Below are 25,196 nucleotides of genomic sequence, written 5' to 3'. Positions count from 1 at the left end.
CAGCTGCAGCACCGTAGCCTTACTCACCACCAGCTCCTGGCGAATGTGTTCGATCGTGGCCTCCAATGCTCGTGTCCCCTTTGTGGCCTCGTCCTCAACAGCCTTCACTGTCTTCAGCAAGGAGGTGACGTTTGTCACCATCACCTGTGGAAGGAGAAGGAGAGCAAGGTGAATCCCCACACAAGCTCTGGCCTGTTGACAGTACCTGTCCTTCTCCCATTGATTGGTCTAAAACTGCCTCAACCCCGTAACTCCACTCACACTGCCTCAACTGCCCTTCTGCATGCTGTGTTCCACCTTTTATGTGTCTCTTCCTTGTCCTGACTGCACCCCAGTTGTGCTCCTGTGCCCACACAGGCAGAAAAAAATCCCTCCTCTTTCTCCAGCTGCACTGCCTCCTCCCCTTCTTCCCATCAGAACCAGCACAGACCTTGGCAGAGTTCTTCAGCTGGTAGACAGCAGGGTCATCTCCAGCTTTGCCAGCAGCTGCTTTGGTGGCACCGATCAGGTCTCCAAGTGCCTTGGCCACATCCTTCACAGCATTGATCAGGACCACCTGGGGAGAACAAGACCAGGGGAATGGCTGAGAATGGCTTAGGCCGGGGTTGGTGTGGCCCAGCAGTAAGAGATTTGGGCACCACAGGGCACACATGGAGTTCAGCTCAGTGAGCACCAGCCAAAGCCCAGCCCCCTCTCTCCCCAACTCTTGGGATCCAGCCTGAGCACCACATGACATCTGCATCCCTCAACCCCTCCAAGTAAGCTACCCACAGCCTCCACTCAGCCCACACACCCAATCACACCTGGGTTTCTGGGTCTTCAGATCCCAGGCTGGCAGCACCCAGCTTCACCACCTCTGCCAGGCGGGTGATGGTGGACACAGAGGACTGGGCAGCCTGGGCTAGCTTCTCCTGGCTGGCTGTGGCATTCTGCACCAACACCTTGGTGTCCTCCACCAGTGCCTTGGCTGTCTTCAAAATGCCCTCCCTGGAGAGAAAAAGTGCATCAGGAAGGGCATGGCCCTCTACTGCACACATGGTCCTTGGGGTACAGACAGACTGTGGTTCCTGGTTTTTCCATGTACAAGCTAGAGTTACAGAAAACTGAGCCAGCACGACCTGAGCTTGCAGCTCTCCTTGGGGCTGATCCACAGCTCAGAAAGACCACGGGACACAGCTTGACACCCCTGTCTCTAGCTGAGCAGAGGCTGGGCATGGTGCCTGGGTACCTGTGGTCAGCAAAGGTCTCAGAGTTCTCCCGGTTGAGGGTTCCTGCTGTAGCAAACATGATGGTGGTATCGAGGTCAGCAATGATGCCGGAGACAGCACTGGCTGCTGTGATGCAGGCTTGTGTCCCGCGGTTCCCAGCCTGAAGAGCTGCCAGCACGTGAGACACCTGTGGGGTATGAGTTAAGTGACTGGGGGAGCAGAGCAGGTGCAGGGAACCCTTACTGCACACACCTCCAACACCTCCACGGGTGGAGCTGCTTCATACCAAGAGGAACTGAGAATATTTTGGTCTGCATACCCCTTCTTAGCTTTCAGTTATTTATTTTTACTTTGCACCTATCATGTTTGGTGGCCAAAGAGATGCTGAACTCTGCTAGTTTTCAAATTAGTAAGATTTGCAGATACCAGGCACAACTGTCAAGTGTTTACTTTTGTGTTTTTGCTTACAAGAACTGCTGTTCTACCGTTACCAATTAGACTGTTTAAGCCACATTTTCATCTGTTCTTCAGAAGTGTGCTCTTTAGATTGGCTTCATGGACAGGATGCCAGCAAAAGGTGAAGGAGAGCATGAGCTGCAAGCATTGCTGCAGATGCTTGCTCAACTCTGCAACAAATGATCTGGAGAGCCCTGGCCTGTCACCAGTGTGTAGGTCAGTTTTCCCAGGCAGACGGCAGCACCTGAACATCACACTCACCCACACAAGCACCAACTGCTCTTAAGAGTGTCTGGAGAAGGGAATCTATCCTTCACCCCATCAGCTGGGCAGGGAGAGTGTGGCCAAGAAACGCAACAGGATCCAACCGGACCAGGAAAGAACGTGACATGGTAGCTCCAAGGGCACACAGCTGAATCCAGCATCCCTCCCACCTCACCGTGCTGTCAAACCTCTCTCTCAGACCACCTACCTTCTCAGAAACCTTGCGTGCACTCTCTATCAGCTCCTTCTTGGTGTACGCATCGCTGGGGCTGCACTGCAGGGCCCCAGCCTTGGTGACCAGGGCAGCACAGCCATGACCCAGCTCCTGCACCCGGCGCTTGATGTGGGAGCCGATCTGCAGAGGAATGTGTGTGTCACAGAGTCAGCAGGGAACTAAGCCCTGCATCTGTGATACCCACTGGAAAACACCCACCACCCAGCTCCTCTTTCCCAATCCTCCTACTCAGGAGAAGGAAAAAGGAAACACAGCTTTGCTCCTTGTTTATATGTCACGTTTCAGGGGAGGTGTGAAAGCAGCCTGCCCCCAGCTCCAATGGGAGGTTCAAGTGTCCCTGTCCTCTGTTCTTACACCCCAACAGCCCTTGCTCTGCCTCGCAGCACACTCCAGCACTTCCCCCAGGCTCGCACCTCCTCATTCTCAGCAGTGAGGGCAGCTGGCTTGGCCTCTTGTGCCAGCTGCCCATAGTCATGGGTGAGTTGGTTGGCCAGTATGCCCAGCTCATCTGGGTTGGTGGTGGATTTGGTGACCTGTTGATGGAAGAAGAGCAGGAATTGGATAGGGCAAAGAAGGCAGCAGCCTGACTGAGTGGCAGGCAGTGCATTCTACAATGACAGGCTTGCTTGCACCCACCATTTCCTGCACAGTCACTGCAATAGCCTTGGCTGTCTTCACCATCGTGGTCTGGTAATCCACAAAGGTACCTTCTGGCTCACCCATGGGCCCCTCGTCCAGCTGCAAGAGACCACCAGGAGATTCTGGCTCCAGCTCTGACCCACAAGGTCTTTAGCTTGTAGGGTTTGACTCTGACTCCTCCTCTCCCCCACACCCAGCCCTGTGCAGATCCTCTCCTTGCTCCCCTCACCTGGTTGATTGCTTGGGTGATGGAGTCCACCATGCCCCCAACAACACCTGCAGCACTGGCTGCCTCATTCAGGGTGGTGGTCAGGTCCTCCACTGCTTCCTTCATCATCTGCACAGCCTCTTCCAGAGCCTCCTGAGTGTGAGCAGCTTGCTGCAAGAAGAAGCCAGAGTGAGTGAAGGCAGGCTGCAACTCCCCTCCCAACAGGATGCTGCACACTGACCCTGGGTTTTCCATGTCTGGCACATGTGTGTACACCATGCAGCACCCACAAAGGAGGGCACGCCATTGACATGTGCCCTCCCTTCTCACCTTGGGGTTCCCACCAGCCTCCTTGGCTGTGTATAGCATCTGCAAGGCAGATTCAGCCAGTGTTTTGGTCTGGTCCAGGAGGTTCATCTGCTGCTGGTGGTTGGGTGTTTTGGAGGCAGCACCAACAGCTGCCATAATGAGTGGCTCAAAATACTGAGCCATCTGGGACACCTAGGGAAGAGCAGTGTCAGCACCAGCAGTTTCCAGCCCCAGCTGCATTGTACCTCTCCTCCCCAGGCACCTAGTGCCACACCCCTATTACCTTGTGCCCCAGCTGTGAGGCCTCGGCCCGTGCTGCAGCAGCCACAGGTTCGATCAGGTTGCTGATCTCCTGGACAGCTGTGATCATCTGATTGTGCAATGCCTGTGCAAAGAGAGGGTGTTGCATGAGGCTACGGCAGGGCTGGGTCCCTTCATGCCACTGAGAGCCCAGGGAAGGCTGCCCAGTCCCTTAGGCTTGCCCACAGCACGTCCCTGACCCACCTCCTGGGAGATATCTTGCCGGGGGGCCAGTTGCTGGCTGATAGCAGCGAGGGATGCCTGGTCCACCTCCCGCAGGCATCTGTTCAGGACCTCAATGGCCTCATCACATTCCCGCTGTCCTGGAGCTTTGTCCCTGAGTGACAGATGAATCAGCCAAGCACTGGCAGCTGCTATACCACCTCTTCACCTCCAGCCATGGCTAGTGCTGGTAAGAGGCAAGGCCCCTCTCCTGGGCTTTGGAGCAACCCAGTGTGATAGAGCCTGGGCACATCAATGTGTGTTCCCATCAACCCATGTGAGAACTGGAGGAGCAGCTTCCAGGAAGGACAAAAAGGGATAGCATCTTCCATACTGTCCCTTGCCTGCCTGCACCAGCTGCACCCAAGGAGATGATGAGCCAAAACATCTCCACGGATGCTTGCTCAGAGCAGGGGTATGTGCCAGCAGGGCCAGAGCCACAGCCACAGCAGAAGGACTCTGCTCACCTCATGTTGGTGATCAGCTTCTTGATGGAGTCTGAGACTGTGCGCGAGTGGCCAGCGAGCACTGACCACTGCGGTGGATCCTTGGGGTTGACAGCCAGAGAGCGAGCAGTCTGGATGAGGCCAGCAGAGCTCTCCAGCATGGTCTTGGCTGAAATGACAATGGGCTCCATGGCTCTGCGCCCCTGCACAGGGAGACAACAGGCTGGTGAGGTAAGAGAGTGTGCATGGCAAACTGCTCTCTCTCCTATGACCCTTACCCTGGAGCAGCCGTTTAAAGCCCAAGGCCTACTGCCATCTCCCTATCACATCCCCTCAGTGCAGGCCCCCCACGCTTGGGGAAGGCACAGCTTCTCTCCACCCCAGAGCAGAGCCCGTCACAGCCAAGCTCCATCCTCCCTGTCCCAGCAGCATCCCACCTCTGGGCTGATCTGAGCAGGAACGGTGGCGAACTCTGGGTTGGAGGCGAAGGCTGTCAGGTTATCCACAGCCTCTATGAGAGGGGCAGTGGCAGCACGGCACCGCTCCCGGTTCTCTTCGTTGAACTCGCCATCCAGAGCCTGGCATGGAGAGACCAGAGCAGTTACCCAACCACCACTGTACCCCAAAACCCATCACCACCACACTGCCTCAGAAAGGACTCTGCACCTTGATGGTCTTCACCAGGTTGGCTGTGCTGTTGGCCACCTCCTTGGCCGATTGGACAAACTGGCGCTTGGCCACAGGATTGGCCGTGCGTGAGGATGCCAGACGGCACGTGTTGCACAGGGCTGAGGTGTGTTTTGCTACGATGGTGGCTGCTGACAGCACCTGCAGGGGAAAGCAGAGTAAGGCAGGATCCAACATGACTGGCTATTCCTACAGCTCTCTCTTCTCACCCACCCTATGCAGGGCAACAGTGACCACAGGGATCCCTTTTGGGACCCAAGAAGGATCACCAAGATCCTGTATGCCCACAGAGCCCCCTATCTGCACTGTCACCATTGCACCAAACTACCAGCTGGTTCTCAGTGCAGCTGATGGGGCCTGATAAGACTAGCCATCATCTTGGCCAACTCCTGGGATGCAGTACTGTCAACTAGCCTCCTACTCCTTTCGATGCAAGCAAATGCCTGTAATGGAGCCCCACCACACACTCACCTGAGACTGAGTACAGGCAGGGTCCACTAGGTTCTGGCAGGCCATCTGGATGGCTTGGTTAGCTCTAGCAAACTGAGTGGGGTCCACCAGGCCTTGCTGTCCGGCCTGGCTGTTGGGGTCTGAGACCCCTACAAGGTAGGCAGCCTAGAAGCATGGGAGACGTGGTGAGAGAGAGCGTGCACACTGCAGGGAGGCTCAAAGAGGACATGGGCTGCCGAGGAGTCTGGCAGCATTTCCCACTGATGTGGAAGGGTAGAGGTGGGGTGCATGCAACAACTATGCCCCTGGGGTAAGGCTCAGGGCTGCGACTGAGTGTGTCTCACCTGGGCAGCTGCCTCTGTCAGCCCACAGAGAGCTTTGGAAGCGGCACGGATGGAGTCGCCAAACTCGGGCAGTTTGCTGTTCTTGGCATTCTGGGAGATGCCAGCCATGGACTCTCCCAGCACCTGCAGGACACACCACACACTGGTTATGGAGACCACCCCTGACTCCTGTAGTGCTCCCAGGATCAGAACTCACTGTGCTTCATCAGTAGGGGAAGAACCACCTTTCCCTTTGTTCTCATATCCTTTCCAAGCCCTTCCTGTTCCCCCTAAAACCTCTATTCAGGGCTTACCTTGGAGTTCTCCATGACACTGTCAAGGCAGCTGAAGTAGGACATGTCATTGACATTCTGGGTGGGGTTCTCCAACAGTTCCTTCACCGTCTGCAGGGACAAAGGTGTCACATCCAGAGGAACTGCAATTCCACTTGCACCTCCTCTTCATTCTCTCTGTTCCTTGCAGCAGGGTGCAGCTCCCTCCACACTCAGCATTTTAACCCCTCCAGTGCTTTGTCAATATGTGGCTTCTTACCTCCAGCTCCCGCAGAGCATTATCACATTCCTTCTGGCCTGGGGCCTGCTGAGTGCACATCGTGATCAGCTGGTTAATGCTGTCAGTAACAGCCCTGCCAGGGACATGGGAGAAAGGTCCACAGATCACTGCCTGCCTCACCACCCAGCCCCACTGCTGCTCTCAAGGAGCAGTTCCTCTCACCGTGCTGCTGCGGCCAGCTGATTCTTGAGGTTGGGGGCAGCAGGGTCAGCAGAGAGAGCCTTTGCAGCCAGCAGCAGCTTGCTGGAGGACATGGAAATGCTCTTCAAGTTCGACACCACCTGTGCCTGGTCCTCCTTATTCTGCAAGGAGCAAAGATGAGTTTTCTGCAGCACCTTTTTAAAGTCCACACCCATCCTGGGTCTTCTCTGGGGATTTCCAAGTTCCCTTCATCCAACTTGTCCACCAACAGCAAGGATACGTGAATTCTTGCTTAACTAACCCAAGTCACCTTCTCCCTGTTGCTGTGATCTTGCACAGCTCCAGTCCCCATCTCCCTGGTTGCACTAACTACAGCCACCCCAACCACCACTGCCTGGCCACTCTGCCTTTGGTCAGGCACCTTCTGAGATAACCCACATCTCTTCCTGCATTCAGGATGCCCAAACAGGCATGTCCTCTCACCGGGGACTGGCTGGCCATTTCCACTCCTGCCTGCAGGAATTCATTGAAGTCATGTCCAAATTTGCCAGAGGACTTGGCCAGATCTTGAGGGGTGCCACGCGATGCCTGCACCAGCTCATTGGCAGACTGATTGAGTCCTGCTGCTGCCTGGTTCAGCTGGCTCTGCGCCTCCTGGAAGCTCTTAGTGCTGGGAGGGAACTGGAAGGAAGGAGAGAGGTTAGGAGAGGCAGAGAGATGAGTGCAGATAGCGGATGAAAGTCTGGCACATGCCTGGGGATATGCTAGAGGAACCCAATGCAGTTGCACCAGCCTGCATTGCCAGAAGACTTCCCCCTTCCCCTCCTGTCCCAGCTGAGCTCACCGAATCTGAGAGCAGCCTCTTGCTGGCCTCTCCCACCATGCGAATGGCAGCGTCCACATCCCGCTGCCCTGGCAGGCAGTTAACGCAGCGATTCAGGGCCTGCGACACTGCCTTGGCCACCTGCAGGGAAGCAATGAGTGGTCACCACCTCCCAGCCAGCCTCACACCCTTCCCATAGCCTGACGGAGCACACTGGGGTACCCACTGTCCCCACCTGGGCCAGGCGCTGCTGGCTCTCTGGGTCACCAGGCTTGGCCACTGCTTTCCGGGCCTCCTCGATGAGGTTGTTGGCTTTGTCCATGACATCACTGGCACAGTCCAGCATGGCACTCTGTGCCTGTGGGTCGGATGTGTTGGCTGCCACCCCACGGGCAGCCTGGCTGAGCGAGCGCAGGGCCTGGGCCACCTCCCGGGCAGCAATTCCTGGGGGGATGGAGAGGTCAGTACCTGTCAGCTCAGTGCCCCCTCCCCCAGCTTTGTTGTGGAGGCCAGTACCTGTGTAGTTCTCATTGCCCTGGGCCACCTCCCCCAGGAGGTGAGCGATGGCAGAGCTGACAGCTTTGGTGCTGTTCCCCAGGTCTTGGGCACACTTCTCCATCTGCAGGGGGACCGAGTTGGGACATGTTGGTGAGCTGCACCTTTTGGTAAGTCCATTGCCCCAGAGTCCACCCTGAGCTACCCTTCCCTGCACCCTCACCGTCTCTCCTGGCAAAGGCTTGAGCTTGCCATCACGGGCAGCTGCTTTGGCTTCCTGCAAATCCCTCTCCAGGCTCTGCACCAGACCCAGTGCAGAGTCTATCTCCAGGGGTCCGCATGCCTCCTGAGCCTGTGAAGGGGCAGAAGGGAAGGCGAGCAGGTGACCACTAAGCCCAGCTGGCTGCAGCAGAAGCTGCCATCAGGCTGTCTCCACCATTTCCCACTGCTCTGCACAGCTGGTGCCTCACTGCGGGATGGGACTCAGCCTCTCACCTTCTGGGCAGCTGTGCGGAGTTCAGCCAGAGCTGCAGCCAAGTTCTTGGCACACTGGCTGAGCTGCATAGCAGAGGCTTGGTCCGCTATGGTGGGGACAGTGGCCTTGGCTGCAGCTACCATCTTCCCACCAGGCTGTTGGGCCAGAAAAAAAGCAGTGAGAAGGGGACAAACACACAGCATCTCAGCTGCCTGTGAGCAGATCTCCAAGTGTCTTAAAAGGCTCAGGCACAGTAGGACAGTGTAATGCCAGAGCAAGCATGGGAGGCTCTGGGCAGCATGGGTACCTGCAGGAAGTTCTGGCTGGCAGCAATGAGAGCCAGCTGAGCGCTGGGGCTGTCTGGCTGGGACTGGCTTCCTCGCACACCTTGCACCAGCATCGGGATCTGCTCTGCCACCACCTGCCAGAGAAAAGGGTCACTGGAGAGGATCAGTTAGAAGGACACAGTGATTCAAAGATCATCTCCTACAGGACCTAAGTGAGGACCCCGGGATCCAGTCTGACCACTGTGCGGGTGCAGGAAGCACCAGTATGGCCGAGGGGAGATAAGACAAGGAGAGGGAGCAGAGGAGATGCCAGGATCAAGCCCAGGCCCTTACCTTGCAGCTCTGCACCAGCTGCTGCTGTGCAGCAGGGTTCTTGTTGGAGGAGGAGGCGTGCTGAGCAGCAGCAATGGTCTGTGTGGCCGAGGCGGCGGCTTGCTTGGCTGCATGCTGGCATAGGGAAGCGTAGGTTAACACTGGCAGTTTGTACTGAGCCCCCCACCACGACCAGGGCCCAGATCCCCCAGACAACTTCTGCTGTGCCTACTCCTGCAGTACCCAAGCATACCCAGCACCCCAAAGCAACACAGTACACACAAGGCAAGAGAGATCTCTCTGTGATGCAGCATGGACATAGTACTTGAAAAGGACTTTACCCTTCTGGAAAGGGGAGTTACAGACCTGGTCAGGTCTTGCTTACTGACTGTGCTTGCTAGCCCTCTGCAGATCCTTGCTCAGCATCTCACCTCCAACTTGTGCACAAGCTTCTTCTTGATGGCATTCTGGGCTGCAGCATTGGTTGCCATGCGGAGCCCTTCTGCTGCCTCACGCAGCCGTTGCTGCTGCTCTTCGCTGTCTGGGTGGGCTGCAGCTCCCTGGAGAAAACAGAAAATCCATCACACCTCTTAGGGACCATGGAGTCACTTTTCCTTCTGAAGCAGTACCTCTGCTCTGGCCCCAACAAGGCATCCCTGTTTATGGTACTCAGGAGATGTTCAAAGCCTCTCTGGAAGAGTTCAACAACAGGAGAGGTAACAGCTCCTCTGCAACCACCCAAAGCTTCCTGAAGCTCCTCCACAGGAGGAGCCTAACAGACAGGTCCCTGGTTCAGGGCAAGACTTTGCTCTGGTAACTGCTGCTCAACCAGGGGCTGCTCATCCCCTACCCAGCACTGAGCCAATAGCATTGGACAGGGCTGGGAACTAAGCAGCATCCATCCCTCCCTACACACTGACCTTTGCAGCCTCCACCATCTTGGCAGTGGCATCAGCTAGGATCTTGGCTGCACTCAGAAGCTTGCGTGAATTCTCCAGGTCTGTCTCTCCCTCAGCATCAGCTTTGATGGCATTGACAAGGTCAGAGGTGGCCTGGGCCAGAATACGAGCCTGACGCACCATTTCCCCTGGAACAGAATGGAAGTGGGCCTGTTAGCAAGTGCCAAGGGCTCTTTGATAGCTCCCTACCCACTGTGCTCTGCCCGGGTGTCTCACTCTCACCTGCATCACCCATGGAGCTGAATATATTCTCAGTGACATTGAGGATAGTGTCAGTGGCCTGGTCGTAGCGCCCGATGGGCTGCCCACCCAAGGCATGCTGCTTGATGTGCTGCAGCAGGTCATTCAGGGCCTGGGTGACAGCCGTGGCTGCCACCCCTACCTGCTTCAGGAGCTGGTCATCACTAGTGGCTGCCTTAGAGGCCTCCACACACCCCTCAGCCGATTTGGCCACCAACTTGCCAGCCTCGATCAGCTGTTCCTGGCAGACTGGGGAGCTGATTGTAGGAGCCACAACCTGGAAGAGTGGAGAAAGACTGGGCAACAAGAATGGTATGCTCTGTGGAGGAGATATCTCAAACTTCAGCTCCTCCAAAGAGGATCCTCATTGCCCAGGCACAGTGGCCAGGACTCAAACAAGAGGCAGCCCACACTTCCTGTGCCAGATTCCCAATGTCCTGCCTTAGGACATGTGGTCCTGGCACACCTAGGACTGTGCTGCAAAGCTGCCCCCCAATCAGGTGAAGCTCACAGCCATACTGAGGCAAGGGTTAACCTTGCTGCTTACCTTGGTGCAGGCCACCAGCTGGGAGGTGGAGAGGGCACACTGGGTGGCCGCTGCGATCACCTGTGTCTGCAGCGTGGCGTCCTCTGTTTTCTGAGCCACGTTCTTGGCTTTGAGCACCAGCGCAGCGGCAGCGTTGGCCACTGCCTTTGCCAGCTGCATAAGCATGTCCTGGGAAGGGACAGAAAGAGTCAATGAGACAGCAGGAGGAGCAGCCACAGCCATCTGCAGGGCTCTTGTGAAATATTCAGATGGGAAATGTGAGCCCTGGGGGGGCCTTTCATCCATTCTGTTCCAGCACCAGCAGCACTGGATACCTGGAAAGGCCGGCAATACCTCGACCCCATCTCCACTGTGTGCTACAGCTGGTGGTGAGGCTTGTAGCCTGGCCTTGAGCTGCAGCCTGCACTGCCACAAACACCACCCGCAGGAGCTTGGGCAATGCCCAGCATCACTGCAAAACCCACTCCCCAAGCAACCACCAGTCCCTGACTGTACCACAGCAAGAACTTGCTGCAAGGCACTGCTGGTACTGTCTGAATTTGATTGGGTTTGCAAACATCTAAACACAGCAAAAAGATGACAAACTCTTACGGCCAAACAGCAGGCACAAGCCAGCCATGGCACACCCACACCATGGGCAGCTGCTAGCAAGAGGCAAGTGGGAGATGATCCCATGCTGGTCACCTGTATTGCAGATATGACAGCTATTTTTAATTTCAATTCTATCTTGTTGACTGACAAAGTAGAATACATCTCTGCTGTTATTCCCGAAGCTCAAAGAGTGGTGTAACAACATAACCAGCCTCCTCTCCTGGGTGGCAGGTACACAACAGGCTGGGACCAGCAGCACATGGTGAACAGCTTTCCTGCAGGGCATCAGACATGACAGCACACTGCAGCCTTCAGGATTAGCCCCTGTGGCACACTGCCAGTGAAAACTGGCAGCACTAGCACTAAATAGCAAAAATCCTGGTAGGCAGGACAGGGCTCTCTGCCTGCTGCAGCTGCCAACCTCCTGCTGTGTGTGTGCTCATAGCAAGTGGCCCTGAACCCCACAACAGGTAAGCTTCCAGCCACCAAGCCAGAAGAGTCACAGCATCCCCTTGCCTTGCCTCCTGCAAGCCAAAACTACTCCCACTGCAATCCACCACCTTCTGCGACAGGAGGAAAAACTGGAGAGTGCATGCATCCAGTTCAAGAGTCCCCAGAGCCACCGCATCTGCGCCCATGGAAGGAAGTACATACACTCGGGTCTGAAAACTGTGAGGCGGAACATCCTGCTCCTTTACTGCAAATTGTCTTCCAGTCCTAAATCTGATCTTTGGGGATATTCTGTCCTGGCACTGTGCATGGCTAAACATGGCTTCCTGCACAGCTCCTAGCTTTTCTGCTCCCCTTGGATATCTTTCAAGGCCTCTCTACTCAGTTGAAGTTGTGTGGCTGCCATAAACAGAAACATCTTTCTGGAGTATTTTCATCTATAATGTCTAGATTGTCCCCCCAGCACAAGTGTGCTTCCTCCTTTTTGCTGGAAAGAGCAATCATGGGAAATCAAGCCAGTTGGCAGTCAGCTGATCTAAAAAAACTGCCACACAGGGCTCCACCCATACTGGGTCTGAGTGGGGCAGGGAGGAAGCTTCCACAGGCAGGGAGCAGCAGGCAGGAGCTGAGGCAGCTGCAAGGGGTGATCTCCAGCCAAGCACTTGCTCCAGCAGCAACCCGAGTGCATGAACTTCTGAGATCCAACCACCAGAAAAGCAGAATTTTGCAAGAGCCCTTCTCCAAAGATTTCAGATGATAGTTCCCAGAGGAGCCCCCTTCACACTGGAGACGGCAGGGACCACCAAGCCAAGCCTACAGGCCTGTTTACCGTCTTTGGTTCAGAGGCAGGCAGGATCCAAGCACACCGGTTTTCTGGGATCTACACAGAATCCACAAGGTAAGAGGTGTTATATCACTCTAGAGACAGAGATGGGCAATGGCCTGTCACCTCCCTCACGAAGTCACCGGGCACTGACGAATGCTCAGCCTGGACCCCTCCTGTGAGTCCTGTGCAAAGGCCGATGGTTTAAGGGAGTGGGTGTCCCTGGTTGCTGCTGGGTGCACTCACCTGGAACCGAGGGTCAGTGTCACTCTCCCCTATCTGCTGCAGCAGCTCTCCGCTGGTTTGCCCCACCAGGCCAGCAGCCTGCAGGAGATTCTGGCGAGGCTGCAAGGAACAAGGCAAAATCAACAGCAGGCTCATGAGCAAGCCTTAAAACTTCACTCAGTGGTCTCCCTTGGCTTCCCACTTCATCTTGGTCCCACAGCCCCTCCAGCTCCCTACCTCAGCGCTGGCAGGCTGTGCTGTTTTCAGCAGGTCTGAGACAGCACTCGCCAGGTTCTTGGCTGCCTGCAGAAGCTGCCGCCCATTCCCTCCCTCGTCCTCCATCAGTGCAGCCAACAGCTTCACACCCTTAGACATCTCCGTCAGGTTGGAAGATATGGTGGTGACAGCACAGCCCACGGCAGTGTAGTCCGTGTCTGCTGGATCCCCTGCACAGGGAAGAGAGGAGTCAGGATGAGATGTGTTCCAAATGATGCTCCAAGAGCATCTCCATGCCTGTCACTGATGTGGTCTTCCTTTCAGGGAGCAGGAGTCTTTCAGCTCAGACAAGAGATATCAAGCATTTTCCTGAACTGGGGCATCCCTCTACTCCAACTCTCCATATACCTGCAGTGAGGTTGACGACTGAGGCTGTGCCAGCAGTTATGGCATCCACTTGGGAGTGGATCTCATGTTTTGACTCATCCATCTTGTTTTTGCGCCAAGCTTTTGATGCCTGAATGGGGAGAACAGGATCAGGAGATGGTGGCAGAAGTGGTGGGTAGCTGCAAACATGCACACACAGAGAAGAGCAAGGAAGAAGATACAAGAAAAAGACAAGAGAGACCTGTAACCACTCAAATTCTTTACTCTACCCTGACCAAATGACATGACCAAGTGTCCCCTTGACATCTGCCTACAGAGTGGCGTATAACCCCATCTCTTTTCAGGCAGCAGATCTTCCCAGCAGCAGCTAACAGTTTTCCTGCAAATGTGGCCAGCCTCACCCAGCCAGCTTCCAGCAAGGTCCACCCCCAGCACCCCACCTTCACCCAGTACTCACAGCATCCTGCCCAAGCGGTGGCAAGGTCTCAAAGTCATCCAGCGTGGCCTGGGCTGCATGCACAGCCTGCATGCTGGAGTTGATAGTGCCGGTCAGGGCTTGCTGGGCTGAGGTCTGCAATATAAAAACAGACTGAGTGAGATATGCCAAAGGCTTGGAATCTAGGATTACATATTTGGCTCGAATGTTCCCTTGCAACATGCTGCTGATGGCACCGCTCTAGGCAGGTCTCCTAGCAAAAATGGATTCTCCCCTCTGCACCTCCCACTGGAAAATGCCTCATCCCACCATGGTTACAATCAAGTCTCACAGTTAAGCAGCTCTTGGGGAGTGGGGAGAAAATGCTGTGAGATCCCACAAGGAGTTCACAGCAAGTCTCCATACCAGGCTGCATGGGGCAAAAGAAATCAACCTCCTCATGGCCTTTTTCAAGTGCTCCCCCCATCTTCTGTGCTCCAACTACACAAGAAATGGGGGCGCTAAAACATGGCATTGGGTTGTACTGCAAATCACACACCTAGTGGGGCTGTCCAGTCACAAACTGAATGAGAAACTGTAGTCATTAGTCAGATGAAAACACTATGCTGTAGCTCAAGTTTGCAGAGAAGGTGCAGGAGGACACCAGCTCAGCCAGGCCAGTAAGCACACAAGGCCAGTGGTACAGAGCCCCTTCTCTTCACAGCAAGACAATACTTGGTCATGGAACCAAAGAGATTGGTCTACACTAGTCTGACAATCACCTCTCAGTTTGCACCCTATGGTGAGCACAAGGAGAGCTTACCAGGGGGGGCATGTGCCCTCGGTGCATCTGGCCACTGGTGATTTGCAGCTGAGGCTGTGGCATTGTGCCCACCTGGAAGTTTTCTGGCCCTCCAGCCCCTGTCCGCATGATGGCTGGCAGGGCCACTGAGCCCAGCTCTGCCTTGCCTACACGGTTAAACTGCTGCTGCACGACTGTCGACCTGAAAAGGGTAGAAATACCAGGTAAAGGGATACTACAGCACTGGCACCAGGCTCTGTGGGAGTGGCAGCTCTTCCTCCTTGCTGTGCTGCAAGCCTCACTGGAGCACACTCTCCATTCAACTTCTGTTTGGCAGCTGCCTTGCTCCTGGAAGACTTACTTCTTTGGAGACACAGAGTCTTCCAGCATAGTAGACTCCTCATCACCCTCTGGTCCAAAGTGGTCTTTGCTCTTTTTCTGCAAAGAGAAAGAGAAAACGATACCCCCAAGCCCTCTCTTCCTCCTGCAGACTATACCAGGGTCACAGGGTCCCCCTGCCCTTCCTCCAGCTTTCTCAGTAGTACCATCTGCCAATAGCTGTTTGGAGGCAGCTGGAAGGCACATTCTGTACACCTCTCTAAAGAGTGGCTATCGTGCCCTTCTCAGCACAGCCTCACCTTTTTGAGGATGATATCGATGTAGCCAGCAATCAGCTGGGCGATCTGTTCCCCTTCTGTTGTCTGCACTGAGTAGTAACCATCCTGGTAATCTCCAAAATCCTGCAACAGCAGGGCACAGGGTAGCACTGGAGCAGGACATTGGCAGCCATCCTGAGCCCCTGTGGTATGCACTAAGCACTCAGGCGCCAGCCTCCAAAGCAAGCGCTAGGAGAGGCACCAGAGGAGGGTGAGGCTGTGCCACCATGGAGCAACAGCCAGGAGAGGGGCTGGAGTGAGAGCAGCCCCCCTGCATGGGCACTAGTGGGGAGCAGGCACAGGGCACCAGTGCTGGTCCCTACCAGGGTGAAGCTCTTGGGTGAGGCTGCCCAACGCTTGATGTTGGTCAGGCTCCACTCCTGAATCACTTCCTTGGTCTTCTCATCAACGCGCATTACACTCTCCTTGGTGATCCCCAGCAGCCGTGGCACCAGCTTGTTCTTCCCCTTCATCTTTTCCTGTGGGCCAAAACAGAAGGGCTGTGGGCTATCTCCAGGATGGAGCCAATCAAGGCAGAGATATCTGAGGTCTGCCATAGCTACCAAAACATCCCCAAGGCCACACTTTCTAGTGGTGGCAATTATCACATGTAGCTTGACAGTGAGAAAAAGCATGAATCAAGGAGTAGGAAGGCAGTGCACCAGGAAATGCAACAGGGGTGATGCAGAAAAAAACTGGAGCAACATAGGTTGAGGGGAAGCAGCTGGAGACACAATAGATGGACCCTGAAGAAGCGGAATTTTGGTGAGTCTGAAGTGGGACCAGGAGAGCAGCTGCTCTACCTTGACCAAGAAGAAGGAGACCCCGTAAGTCTTGAGGGAACGGGCAAGTTTCACATAGCGAACTTTGGCTTCGATCTCACTCATGGCATCACAGCTCTTGTGGGCCTGCAACAGCAAAGACAGAATATTGCACCAGCTCCATAGTCCTGCCTTGACAACACTGCAGCCTTTCCAGGCTCTACCCATCCATCAGCATCCTCTGCCCCAGCTCTGTTCTCTGAAACCTCATGAGCTGCCTTGTCTGCACACCTACAGCTCCTGCTCCTGTTTCTCACCCACTACCAGACTGCTGTGTGCTGCCTCCTCAGACAGCAGCACCTCAACCTTTACTAAGGTGCTCCTGAGTAAGGAGAAGATCTCAGCCTCCCCACTACACATACCAAGAAGATCTTGCGTTCTCCTTTCTGCTTGATGTACTCCTTGGGCAGGAAATCCTTGAGCCTGCCAAGAGACAGCCAAGTGAGCTGTTAGCAGCAGAGCCCAAAGAGAGTGTCTGTTCTTGACTATGAACAAGTCCAACCCAAAGCCTCAGACAAGCCCCTGCCAGGGCACAAGATGGAAGTTTCTGGAAGCAGTAAGAATGTGGGAGAGATTGCTGCAGGCATGAAAGCTGTCCTTGGAGTTGCCCTAGCTAAGAGTGGGGTAAAGGTGCTGAGAATGCAACCCTTTGTGCAGCATCAAGGCAGGCCAGAGGGTGTGCTGGGGCTACCCCCACAGCACTGACTGCATGTCGCTAAAGGGCTGCCAGAGGGAGCAGGATGGGGGACTGCCACCCCTCACAACTGGTGTGGATCCCTACATTTCTGCACTGTGCTGTGGGGAGCACGGGGGTTGCACCAGAGGCACCCAAACCCCCAGAGACCCACAAGGCAGTGTGGCGCTGGGTGCTGCAAAGCTGCTCCAGCTGCCTCAAGACAAGCCCAGGGGCTCCCCAGGACACTCACTCCAGAAAGCCTGGCTTGTGCTTCTGCTCGTTGTATGGCCCAAACTGGATCTGGCACTGGTAGCCAGCAAACTCACAGGCTTTGTCAAAAGAGACAGGGTGGGAACCGTTCAGGATGTCGTCACGAGCCTGTATGGGAATAGAAGACACCATTGTGGGCCGGGCAGCCACGCAGCCCTGTCACTGCTCTGCTCTGTATCAAGCACGACATGTTTTACAGACTTAAACAAAGTGGCCCTGAGAAACAGAAGTATGTAGGACCAGGCTGTTCCCTACAGGCATCAAGCCTGAGAGAGGAACAGCAGCAGGATTTCAGGATGGCTCCTATCAGGACAGGGCTGAAATTGCCAGTGGTGGCTCCTACCCAGGACATAACAGGGTATCCCAAAGTACCCCCCCATCATGGCTCCTGACAAAACCTTCAGCCACCAGCCTTGTCAGGACCTGGCAGGAGGCAGTGGAACCAGGTGCTCTGGGAAGCTGTACCTGCACGTAGAGCAGGTTGAGCTGCACAGGATCTCTCGAGTCCACGTTCTGATCAGAGTAGAAGAACTTGCGCCGCAGCAGCAGCGTTTCGTTGTCATCGATGCCTTGTTCACGCAGTGTCCGGCCGTGATCCAGCCAGTTCACTGCAGACAATGCTGGGTGTGAGCAGGGACAGGCACCAAAGCACGGCTGGTCCTGGCCCCAGGGCTGCTTATGCTGAGCAAGAAATGGATGTCTGCCTGATGCATCTGAGCTCTCAGCCTTCTGCCCTGGGTGCCCAGGCAGGAGATATTCTAGGGAGTGTGGGCACGTGTTCCCTCATCCACACGTTCCTCTCCACACCCTCTTCCCCTCACAGGGGTCCCTGCTTCCCTCCCCAAGGCCATCAGCACAGGCTGACCCCATTCCCAGCACATCCAGGTACCTACACTCATCATCTGTGTGCAACTTCTGCTTGAGCTTCTCCATCTTCTTCTCATCTCGCAGCAGGGTCTTGTCCTTCTTGAGGGTGCCAGTAACCTCTTCCTTCTTCTCTTCCATGATCTCCCGTACAAGTGAGTACTCATCATAGTTGGTGATGCCTGCAGGAGAGCAGAGAATCAAACTCAGCAGGACTGCTCTGCAAAAAAACAGAGCATGAAGCAACACAGGGTTGCAGAGCAGTGTCCTCTTCCCAGTGTCACACACTGCTCAAACACCCCTGCTGCCAGGCCATCTGCCACAGTGCTGCTGCTGCTCCCCTAGAAGCCTGCCAGATTCTTCCATTCTCTCCCCACCTCCCTTCTTCCTCCCTGTTGCTGCCCTCTCCTCACCAATACGGGCACATATTGTCATGAGCATGTCCGTGACAGTTTTGGAGTCATCCACCATCACCGTTTTCACTGTCCCGTCCAGCATGCGTATCTTCAGGGGCCGCTGCTTCTTCTTGTACTCCATGGTATCCTGCAGGCACAGCGGAGCACAGCTACCAGCAGTGGCACCAGTGCAGGACACCCACCTCCCACCATCAAGCCAACAGCTCCCCCCTGCTCAGTGCACAGTTGTGGAGGTCACAGGGCGTGCTGCAGGGCACAATGCAAAGCAGCACGGCAGGCACCCACACCACCTCCATGCTGTGAGCAAGATATCCAACCACAGAGCAAAGGAAGCAGCTGGAAGGATGGGGGATGGATACTTACCCCATTACGAAGCATGTAGTAGTCCAGAGCCTTCCCAGCCTCCAGCCAGATCCCTTTCTTTGGGTCTTCATCCGAAAGGAAGAGCCCAAAATCATTGGCTGAAAAACAGGCAAAGTCTCTGACAGGGCAATCCTGAGCAGCACAGAGCCCCCACGATGCCACTCTGTGCCCAGGGATATGCACTGGTGCAGCCAAGTGTGAAGCACAGCAGCCCTGTGAATGCTGGAGACTAAACCTAATGAGTGGGCAACAAAGCTGGCACGCAAGCTCTGAGGTTTTACCACAGTTATCTATGGAAAAAATCATCTGCAGCATGCCTACGCATCATTGAACTTGGAACTGACAGACATAACAGAAAGAAGAGCTTGCAGTTGTGGCTGACAGCTCTCTGAAATCTTCAGTGCAATGTGTAGTAGTAGTGAAAATAAGGTAGTAAAATGCTGGGGATCACCAGGAAGAATGCTGGGAACTGGTTATAAAATCTAGGCAATCCACACTTTGAGTACTCTCTGGTGGTAGGATCTGCATCTCCTCAGGAAACAGCACAGTTTGAAAAGATACAGAGACAACCTGAATGATTGAACCTTGGTGTGAGGAACTAGAGGAGCTCAGACTCCTCTTTTTTGCAGAAGAAGCAGCTGAAGGAGAATGGGCTCAAGGCTTACAAGGCCTCAGAGGTGGTGAGTAAATATTATTCACCAAATGCTGCTCCCTCAGGGTGGGGTACCTGGTGAAAGGGCTGCTGCTGGACCCTGAGCAGTGGGTCCCCAGCTCAGACCCACAGGGACAGGCCCGTTTTTGTGTAGCAAGAAGCCAGAACCACGCCTGGCTCTGCCCTGGAAAGGTCCTTCTCCACCTCTGCAACAATCCTGCGCCGCAGGCTGTCTTGGTTGGCTATGTTTATAACTCGTCATCTTGTTGGCAGCTCTGTTTGGGGAGGGACAAATTCCTGAGCCGCCCTGCGCTTGCCTGGCTAGCATTGCTGTTAGGATCCTACTAAACAGGGAGCAGAAAATCATGAAAGCTTGCCATTTTATTTTTGAAGTTAAAAAAAAAAAAAACAAAAAAACCAAACTGTTTTCAAAGCAAATTCCAAGAGGATAAATCCAAAGCACTGGAAACTGAACAGCTTGCCCCAGATCCATGGGTTGGGCGGGGAGAGGCACTTCCTGAGACAGAGCAAGAGCAGAGCTGGAAACTTACACCGAAGCTCCCTCAGCCCAAATGCAATAAAAAAAACCCAAGGCAGCTCAAAAAAGGAGCCCAAGCGCCTGTGCGTAAGGAGAGCAAAGAGAAGCAAATCTGCAAGGAACACACAGGAAAAGAAAGGCTGTGAGCAACTGAAAATGAACGCAGGAATAAGAAGTTCCCTTTAAGACCTTCCCCTTGCTGCTTTTTTTATAAACAGGCTGGCTCACATCCAGGAGCAGGAAATGCAATGCTTCTTCCAACACCACTACAGCCCTGCATATCCAAAGACATCCAGCCCCTTGCTGAAGCTGAAAGCCATGGTCTGCTGGACTGCTGACCAGCTGGGCATGGTGCGAGAAGGCATTTCCTTTCAACCTCAAGGAATGTACTGCTCCCAGATGTTGCTGCACTCCCCCTCCTCTTCCCACGACTCTTGACCTCCACTTTGCTGTCTCTCCTCTGTGGCACAGACGTTTTCAGGGGTTGCAGGGACTCAAGAGAGCCCCAGAGACAGCATCCCAGAGCTCCAACCCCCGCTCCATCCATGATGGGGAGAGGCCACATCCGCATGGGTGTGAGTCACATCATAAGCTCATGAGCCATAGACTAAATTGTGAGCCTAGCGGCCGCAAAAAAAAACACTGGAGTTGAGACAGCCTAGAAAGGTAATGGAGTGCCAGCACGGGTCTGGCAGAGGGAGACAGACCCAGTGGAGATTATATATATCCCGAGAAAGGAAAAATTAACTCAAAACGGTTTATTAATGTTTGCTATGACCCCTGCAACTGTTTAAACCCACGTAGCCCTAGCTAGTGGTGATGAATGCAAGTAGGACAGAAGAGCTGAGACAGAAAGGGCAGTGGACTCAAATTGCTTAAAGAGTTATTTCACTTCCAAATGTGATTTCCTAACTTCTAAACACAAAAACCTTCTTCAGGGGTGTTGAGGAGGGAGTCTGAGAAGCTCAGACCCTCATGTCAACTGGGCAAGAAGACTCGGACCCCGGTTCCCCTGCCCCACCACTTCTCTGGCAAAGTGCCAGAGAGGCACAGATAGAAAAGAAAAGGGAGACAAGTGAAACGTTAGGAACTAAGCCAAGACAGCCCTGGCATGGCAGCTATCCCACCATGGACTTACACTGTCCTGTCTGTGCCTCAGGCACCCGTTCACGGATCATCCGGCAGGCGTCATACACCATGGTGGAGGGCTCAAACTGCATCGTCTTCACCACATTGCCGATGCTGATCTTCAGTGAGAGGGCAACCATGGTGGCGGCTGGGCTGTCCCCTCTCCTGTGTCACCTGCTGGAGGAGACAGATGGGTGAGCTCTGACTGCTGACCCCAGCAATGTGCTTGCTCTCTCCTCCTTCAGCAGCACCTGAAAGTCAGAACTCGGCTTCTAGTGGCAAGCAAGGGCTGCAGCCTATGACGGCAAGCCTGTGAGAGGTCCCAGTTTCCAGAGCCTGGGACCTGAGACCAGCACTGGGACCCCTACCGTTTTGCCCTAAGGTCCTAAAGAAAATTTTACTTGCCTGTGGGAGTGACAGCAGCTGGTACTCAACACATACCACCAGGGAGAGGAAGTGAGCATGAGGGAGCACACTAGATAAGCTGTGAGAGCATGATGGAAGGGGTTATAATTAAACCTGCCATGACACAGAAGCCACAAGAGGAAAACCAAGCTTTGACCCAGAGCTAGCAGGGCCCTGCCCCAGCTATCAGGACCCCTCATGTTGCCAGCAGACAGTGTTAAGGCTATTTCCTCTTGTCCTCTCACTGCAGGCTTGGAAGGAGAGACTGGGCCTCATCTCACTACAACCTCCTTTCAGGTAGTTCCAGAATTCAGGCTTAAAGGAGTGCATAGAGCAGCTTCAGAGCAAGTGCCCCTAAACAGAACTCCAAAACACCAGCTTTAATAACACCTAATCAGAACTGCAATATCTGTATTGCAGAGTAAAAGCTGAAAGAAGCAACAGAGGTAAAAGGAGGTCATACCTAAGTGCCCCACTTGCCCAATACAGTTTATAAGAGCCCTTCCCTTTGGGCCTACCCACTGTGAAACAGCTTTTAGTGCTTTCCCAGGTTGCCAAACACCTCAGAGTCCCTGCCAAGCCCTTTGCCTTTGCCCCTGCCCATGCCCATTCCCGGTCCCTGTCCAGCCCCAACCCGATGCTCTCCAGCAGTGACATGCCTTTTCCCCTCCCTGAGACCCTGCTCATACAGAGGGAGTCCTTGGTTGTGCTGACCCAGGATGCCATGTCCTTAAACTCCAGTGATGGGAGGATGCAAGAGCACTGGTGGGATGCACATCTGCTTATTCTCTTTTAGACTGATTTGCTCCTACCATACTTCCTATTATGGTTGTCAGGGAAAGCTGATCTTGCATCCTCAGCCTGGCCTGGGAAGGTTCCTCGGCAAAATGTGCTGGCAGCCTTCCTTGTAGTGCAGCAGCACTTGGCAAGTCTGTGCATCCCTGCCCGGCACTGTCAGCTCTGGTCCCCTTGGGAAGGGGTACACCAGTGCAGGCTGCTCCCAAACACAGACGTGAACAGCCTAGGAGCAGGATCCATGTCCAGTTTCGGCCAAGAGCAAGTGAGAGGGCAGGGGCCCTGCTCCTGCAGAGCTATAAAGCCATGCTGGTGGTGTGGGGTGGGAGGCAGGGACCAAGGAGCGTGCCGCCTCCGCCAGCATATGGAGTGGTTCCAGCTCTGCATTCCTGAGCTGTTCTGCAATGTTTCTGCGGAGGCCCGTGGCCCCTACTGTCTCTGCTGCTGAGGAATGAAATGCACTTCAGCTCCGGAGTGAGGGAACCCATCAGAAGCAGGGAAGGTGGTGGCAGAGGCACCCGCCTGTGCCATTGCCATCTATCCAGAAGTGCTAGCAAGGCTGTGGAGCTGAACAAACGAGGAACACCTTGTCATGGAAAGGGTTTTCCAAGCATTTCATATGCAGGGCGGGCTGCTGTGGTCACCAGGCCAACTTCTCTACATCTAAAAATATTATCAACTTGAGCATAAAGCTGCTTTCCATCCCTCTGCAGGAAAAGGAGAACATGCCACTGACAAGACAAGGTCAGAGACCATGGAGGATGGAGTGGAGGATGTCAGACACTAGAGAGGAACTGAGAGGAGCCAGAATATCTACCACTATTTCTGCATCCTCTTCTTGCCCTCACAAAGCTACCCCAAACCAGGCACTGCACCAGAGGCACCCCTTAGCACACCCTTCACAGATGTCATTGTGCCTACCAAGACCCCCACAGGAAGATGACTACTCAAGCCTTCCCACTCCCACTTAAAAAAAAGACAGAGTTCAGCAGGGAAGATGCTGATAACATCAAGGAAGACCTCAGAGAAAAGGGACACGGTTCACTTAAATTTCCATATTTTCTGGAAAAATCCAGGCTCTACAGCTGAACTTTGCTGACAGCAGTGTCTAGAGCAGAAATATTCTCTGCTGCTAAAGAAGACCTCCTCAAACCGGGATGAGGTTTGTCAGCAAAACGTGGTAACTAATCACACAAGGTTTGCAAATCTGCCACCTGGTGTGAGGCCATCAATGGAGGGCTCAGCCCATACAGACCTCTCCCCTCTGGGAACCATGTGGAAAGAGAAAGGCTGGACTAGATGTAACAAATGAGACAGCGTGGGAGCTTGGCAGCACAAACCAGAAAAAAAAGGACACTGAAACCCAAGCTGTCCCCCTAGAAAGAAAAAAAACCAAAAATCCCAAACAAACCAAGTCTCAATGAGCACACACCAAATTTTTTGCTGGATCACCTCCAGAGAAAGCAAACTCATTCTCAGTCAAACCTATTCTCAACCACATTGTCAGTATGCAAAGTCAGATAAAGCACCGGAGCAGCCGGATTAACACACTTCTGCATTTTACAGCAAGCTGTGCACAACCCTTTTTGAACCACGGGCAAACTACTAATCTGATCCCAAGCTGATGAGGGAGAGGGGATAACCTTGATGGGGTCCCACCATTTCCCACAGGAGCTGTTGCGGCTTCCTCCATCTCGCCCCACACAAGATGAGCAAAGCAAGGTGAGCAAAACCAAGATGGTGGTGGAGGTCTCCAGGCTCTGCCTGAGGGCAGGGTCAGTGCAGGCAGGGCTGCAGGCAGACAGCACTGTGTGGCCCAAGGAACCACCGTGCCATGCCAGGGACCGCTGACAGTGAGTTTTCAGTTATGTGATGGAATTTTTATATGTTTGTTGGATGAGTTCACTGCTGCAGTAACAACTACAGGGGTGGGTTTGTGTCTTAAAAGACAAAAACATCAACCAAAATTCAACTGCAGACAGCTGAACACATGCAATAAATTTCCAGAACAAGCTGCAAATCTTCAGATGCAACAGTTCTGCCATTTTATTATGCTCTCTCTTAAGAGATACTCTGAAAGGTTTGGTAATGGAGTTTGGTTTTTTCCTTCTGGTTTTCTTTTTTTGGCAATACCAAATTTTACCTGGGAAAGGCCCCACTGCAGACCATCCCTGGACTGGGGAGCTGGCTGCAGGAAGCTTTATCAGCTGCAAACCATCCCAGTGCTGGGGTTTTCCACAGGCACAAGCCCAGTCAGTATACCCACTGGCACAGTTAGGAATATCCCAAAACGCAATACCTGCAGCAGTGGCCTGGCTGGCATGTCAGCATTTGTATTCCAGCATCATCAACGGGGTCAAAAATTAAGCTGGTAAGAAGCCACACTAGGCTGTGGCTGGCTTCTCCTGTGATCCCCAGTACAGGACCAGTATACACAGCCACAGGAGGCACTGAGGTAGACAAGGCTCAGCCCTGCACCAATGGGAAGACTGAGCCAGCAGCCCCAGCTGGTTTAGTGTCACACACTACTGAGACCATTCAGCCCAGTTCCTCTTTCCCAGCTGCATGCCCACATCAGACAGGGGGACATTTTCTTCCAGCTGAAGCCAAGCTTGTTCCTGGCGAGCATGAGTGGCTGTCAAGGCAAGACACAGCACCCCTGTGACGACTCTGCTGTTATCCATGGCTAGGACAGGAGCATCCTCTCACTCCTGCAGGGAGAGCAGTCCCGCTCTGCATGGGAAATGCATGCGCAGGGGCCAGGCAGCTCGGCTGGAGGATCACAGCCGCAGCCTGCCTGCCTGCTCACACACACTGAGCTGAAGCAGCTCTGGCTATTAACTGCCCACATTTTGCACATATCTCACATCCTGTCTGCCCCTGCTGGGCATCCCCTGACCTCCAAAGACATGGAGCACAAATCATAGCACCTCCAGGCTGCTCATGACAAAGGCAAGCATGAGGGCTAGTGGGACTCCAGCTGCAGCCTTTCTTGCATCCTTAGCAAACTGGTCCTCTAGCACAGGACCCCAAAAACAGCGGTTGAGGTGCAGTGGATGCTGTCACGACCTTTGGAAAACACTGGGTGCCTGATTCAGGCATCC

The 25,196-nt window shown here is 54.2% G+C and overlaps 1 protein-coding gene across 4 annotated transcripts in view; it reads right to left on the bottom strand.

The window, feature by feature from the left end:
* The window catches only part of TLN1 (talin 1), a 34,539-nt gene that overhangs the window by 7,866 nt on the left and 1,477 nt on the right, over nucleotides 1-25,196 (bottom strand). The window contains exons 1-49 of one of the 4 annotated variants that reach the window (XM_066339491.1): nucleotides 21,144-21,290; nucleotides 20,903-21,066; nucleotides 18,575-18,672; nucleotides 18,209-18,338; nucleotides 17,825-17,977; nucleotides 17,397-17,539; nucleotides 16,912-17,039; nucleotides 16,348-16,408; nucleotides 15,968-16,072; nucleotides 15,488-15,643; nucleotides 15,147-15,248; nucleotides 14,870-14,946; nucleotides 14,530-14,710; nucleotides 13,749-13,862; nucleotides 13,313-13,421; nucleotides 12,926-13,134; nucleotides 12,710-12,808; nucleotides 12,470-12,520; nucleotides 10,600-10,767; nucleotides 10,035-10,329; nucleotides 9,774-9,940; nucleotides 9,285-9,413; nucleotides 8,875-8,988; nucleotides 8,562-8,675; nucleotides 8,275-8,409; nucleotides 8,003-8,131; nucleotides 7,801-7,903; nucleotides 7,520-7,728; nucleotides 7,306-7,425; nucleotides 6,945-7,142; nucleotides 6,483-6,622; nucleotides 6,300-6,393; nucleotides 6,062-6,151; nucleotides 5,769-5,891; nucleotides 5,446-5,589; nucleotides 4,954-5,115; nucleotides 4,725-4,865; nucleotides 4,309-4,490; nucleotides 3,824-3,956; nucleotides 3,603-3,704; nucleotides 3,341-3,511; nucleotides 3,032-3,181; nucleotides 2,800-2,901; nucleotides 2,577-2,696; nucleotides 2,137-2,283; nucleotides 1,229-1,395; nucleotides 804-987; nucleotides 431-556; nucleotides 28-144 (exon numbers count right to left, since the gene is read on the bottom strand). In XM_066339491.1, coding sequence (XP_066195588.1) covers nucleotides 28-144; nucleotides 431-556; nucleotides 804-987; nucleotides 1,229-1,395; nucleotides 2,137-2,283; nucleotides 2,577-2,696; nucleotides 2,800-2,901; nucleotides 3,032-3,181; nucleotides 3,341-3,511; nucleotides 3,603-3,704; nucleotides 3,824-3,956; nucleotides 4,309-4,490; nucleotides 4,725-4,865; nucleotides 4,954-5,115; nucleotides 5,446-5,589; nucleotides 5,769-5,891; nucleotides 6,062-6,151; nucleotides 6,300-6,393; nucleotides 6,483-6,622; nucleotides 6,945-7,142; nucleotides 7,306-7,425; nucleotides 7,520-7,728; nucleotides 7,801-7,903; nucleotides 8,003-8,131; nucleotides 8,275-8,409; nucleotides 8,562-8,675; nucleotides 8,875-8,988; nucleotides 9,285-9,413; nucleotides 9,774-9,940; nucleotides 10,035-10,329; nucleotides 10,600-10,767; nucleotides 12,470-12,520; nucleotides 12,710-12,808; nucleotides 12,926-13,134; nucleotides 13,313-13,421; nucleotides 13,749-13,862; nucleotides 14,530-14,710; nucleotides 14,870-14,946; nucleotides 15,147-15,248; nucleotides 15,488-15,643; nucleotides 15,968-16,072; nucleotides 16,348-16,408; nucleotides 16,912-17,039; nucleotides 17,397-17,539; nucleotides 17,825-17,977; nucleotides 18,209-18,338; nucleotides 18,575-18,672; nucleotides 20,903-21,032 — 6,522 coding nt within the window. In that variant the 5' untranslated portion in view covers nucleotides 21,033-21,066; nucleotides 21,144-21,290. Of the gene's footprint in view, nucleotides 1-27; nucleotides 145-430; nucleotides 557-803; nucleotides 988-1,228; nucleotides 1,396-2,136; nucleotides 2,284-2,576; nucleotides 2,697-2,799; nucleotides 2,902-3,031; nucleotides 3,182-3,340; nucleotides 3,512-3,602; nucleotides 3,705-3,823; nucleotides 3,957-4,308; nucleotides 4,491-4,724; nucleotides 4,866-4,953; nucleotides 5,116-5,445; nucleotides 5,590-5,768; nucleotides 5,892-6,061; nucleotides 6,152-6,299; nucleotides 6,394-6,482; nucleotides 6,623-6,944; nucleotides 7,143-7,305; nucleotides 7,426-7,519; nucleotides 7,729-7,800; nucleotides 7,904-8,002; nucleotides 8,132-8,274; nucleotides 8,410-8,561; nucleotides 8,676-8,874; nucleotides 8,989-9,284; nucleotides 9,414-9,773; nucleotides 9,941-10,034; nucleotides 10,330-10,599; nucleotides 10,768-12,469; nucleotides 12,521-12,709; nucleotides 12,809-12,925; nucleotides 13,135-13,312; nucleotides 13,422-13,748; nucleotides 13,863-14,529; nucleotides 14,711-14,869; nucleotides 14,947-15,146; nucleotides 15,249-15,487; nucleotides 15,644-15,967; nucleotides 16,073-16,347; nucleotides 16,409-16,911; nucleotides 17,040-17,396; nucleotides 17,540-17,824; nucleotides 17,978-18,208; nucleotides 18,339-18,574; nucleotides 18,673-20,902; nucleotides 21,070-21,143; nucleotides 21,291-25,196 lie in introns of those variants that run through there. The other 3 variants (XM_066339493.1, XM_066339492.1, XM_066339494.1) reach the window with 3 other exon arrangements.

Source organism: Sylvia atricapilla, chromosome Z (assembly GCF_009819655.1).
Source record: "Sylvia atricapilla isolate bSylAtr1 chromosome Z, bSylAtr1.pri, whole genome shotgun sequence".
NCBI classification, from domain to species: Eukaryota; Metazoa; Chordata; class Aves; order Passeriformes; family Sylviidae; genus Sylvia; species Sylvia atricapilla.
This window is presented reverse-complemented; position numbering and strand designations above follow the sequence as displayed.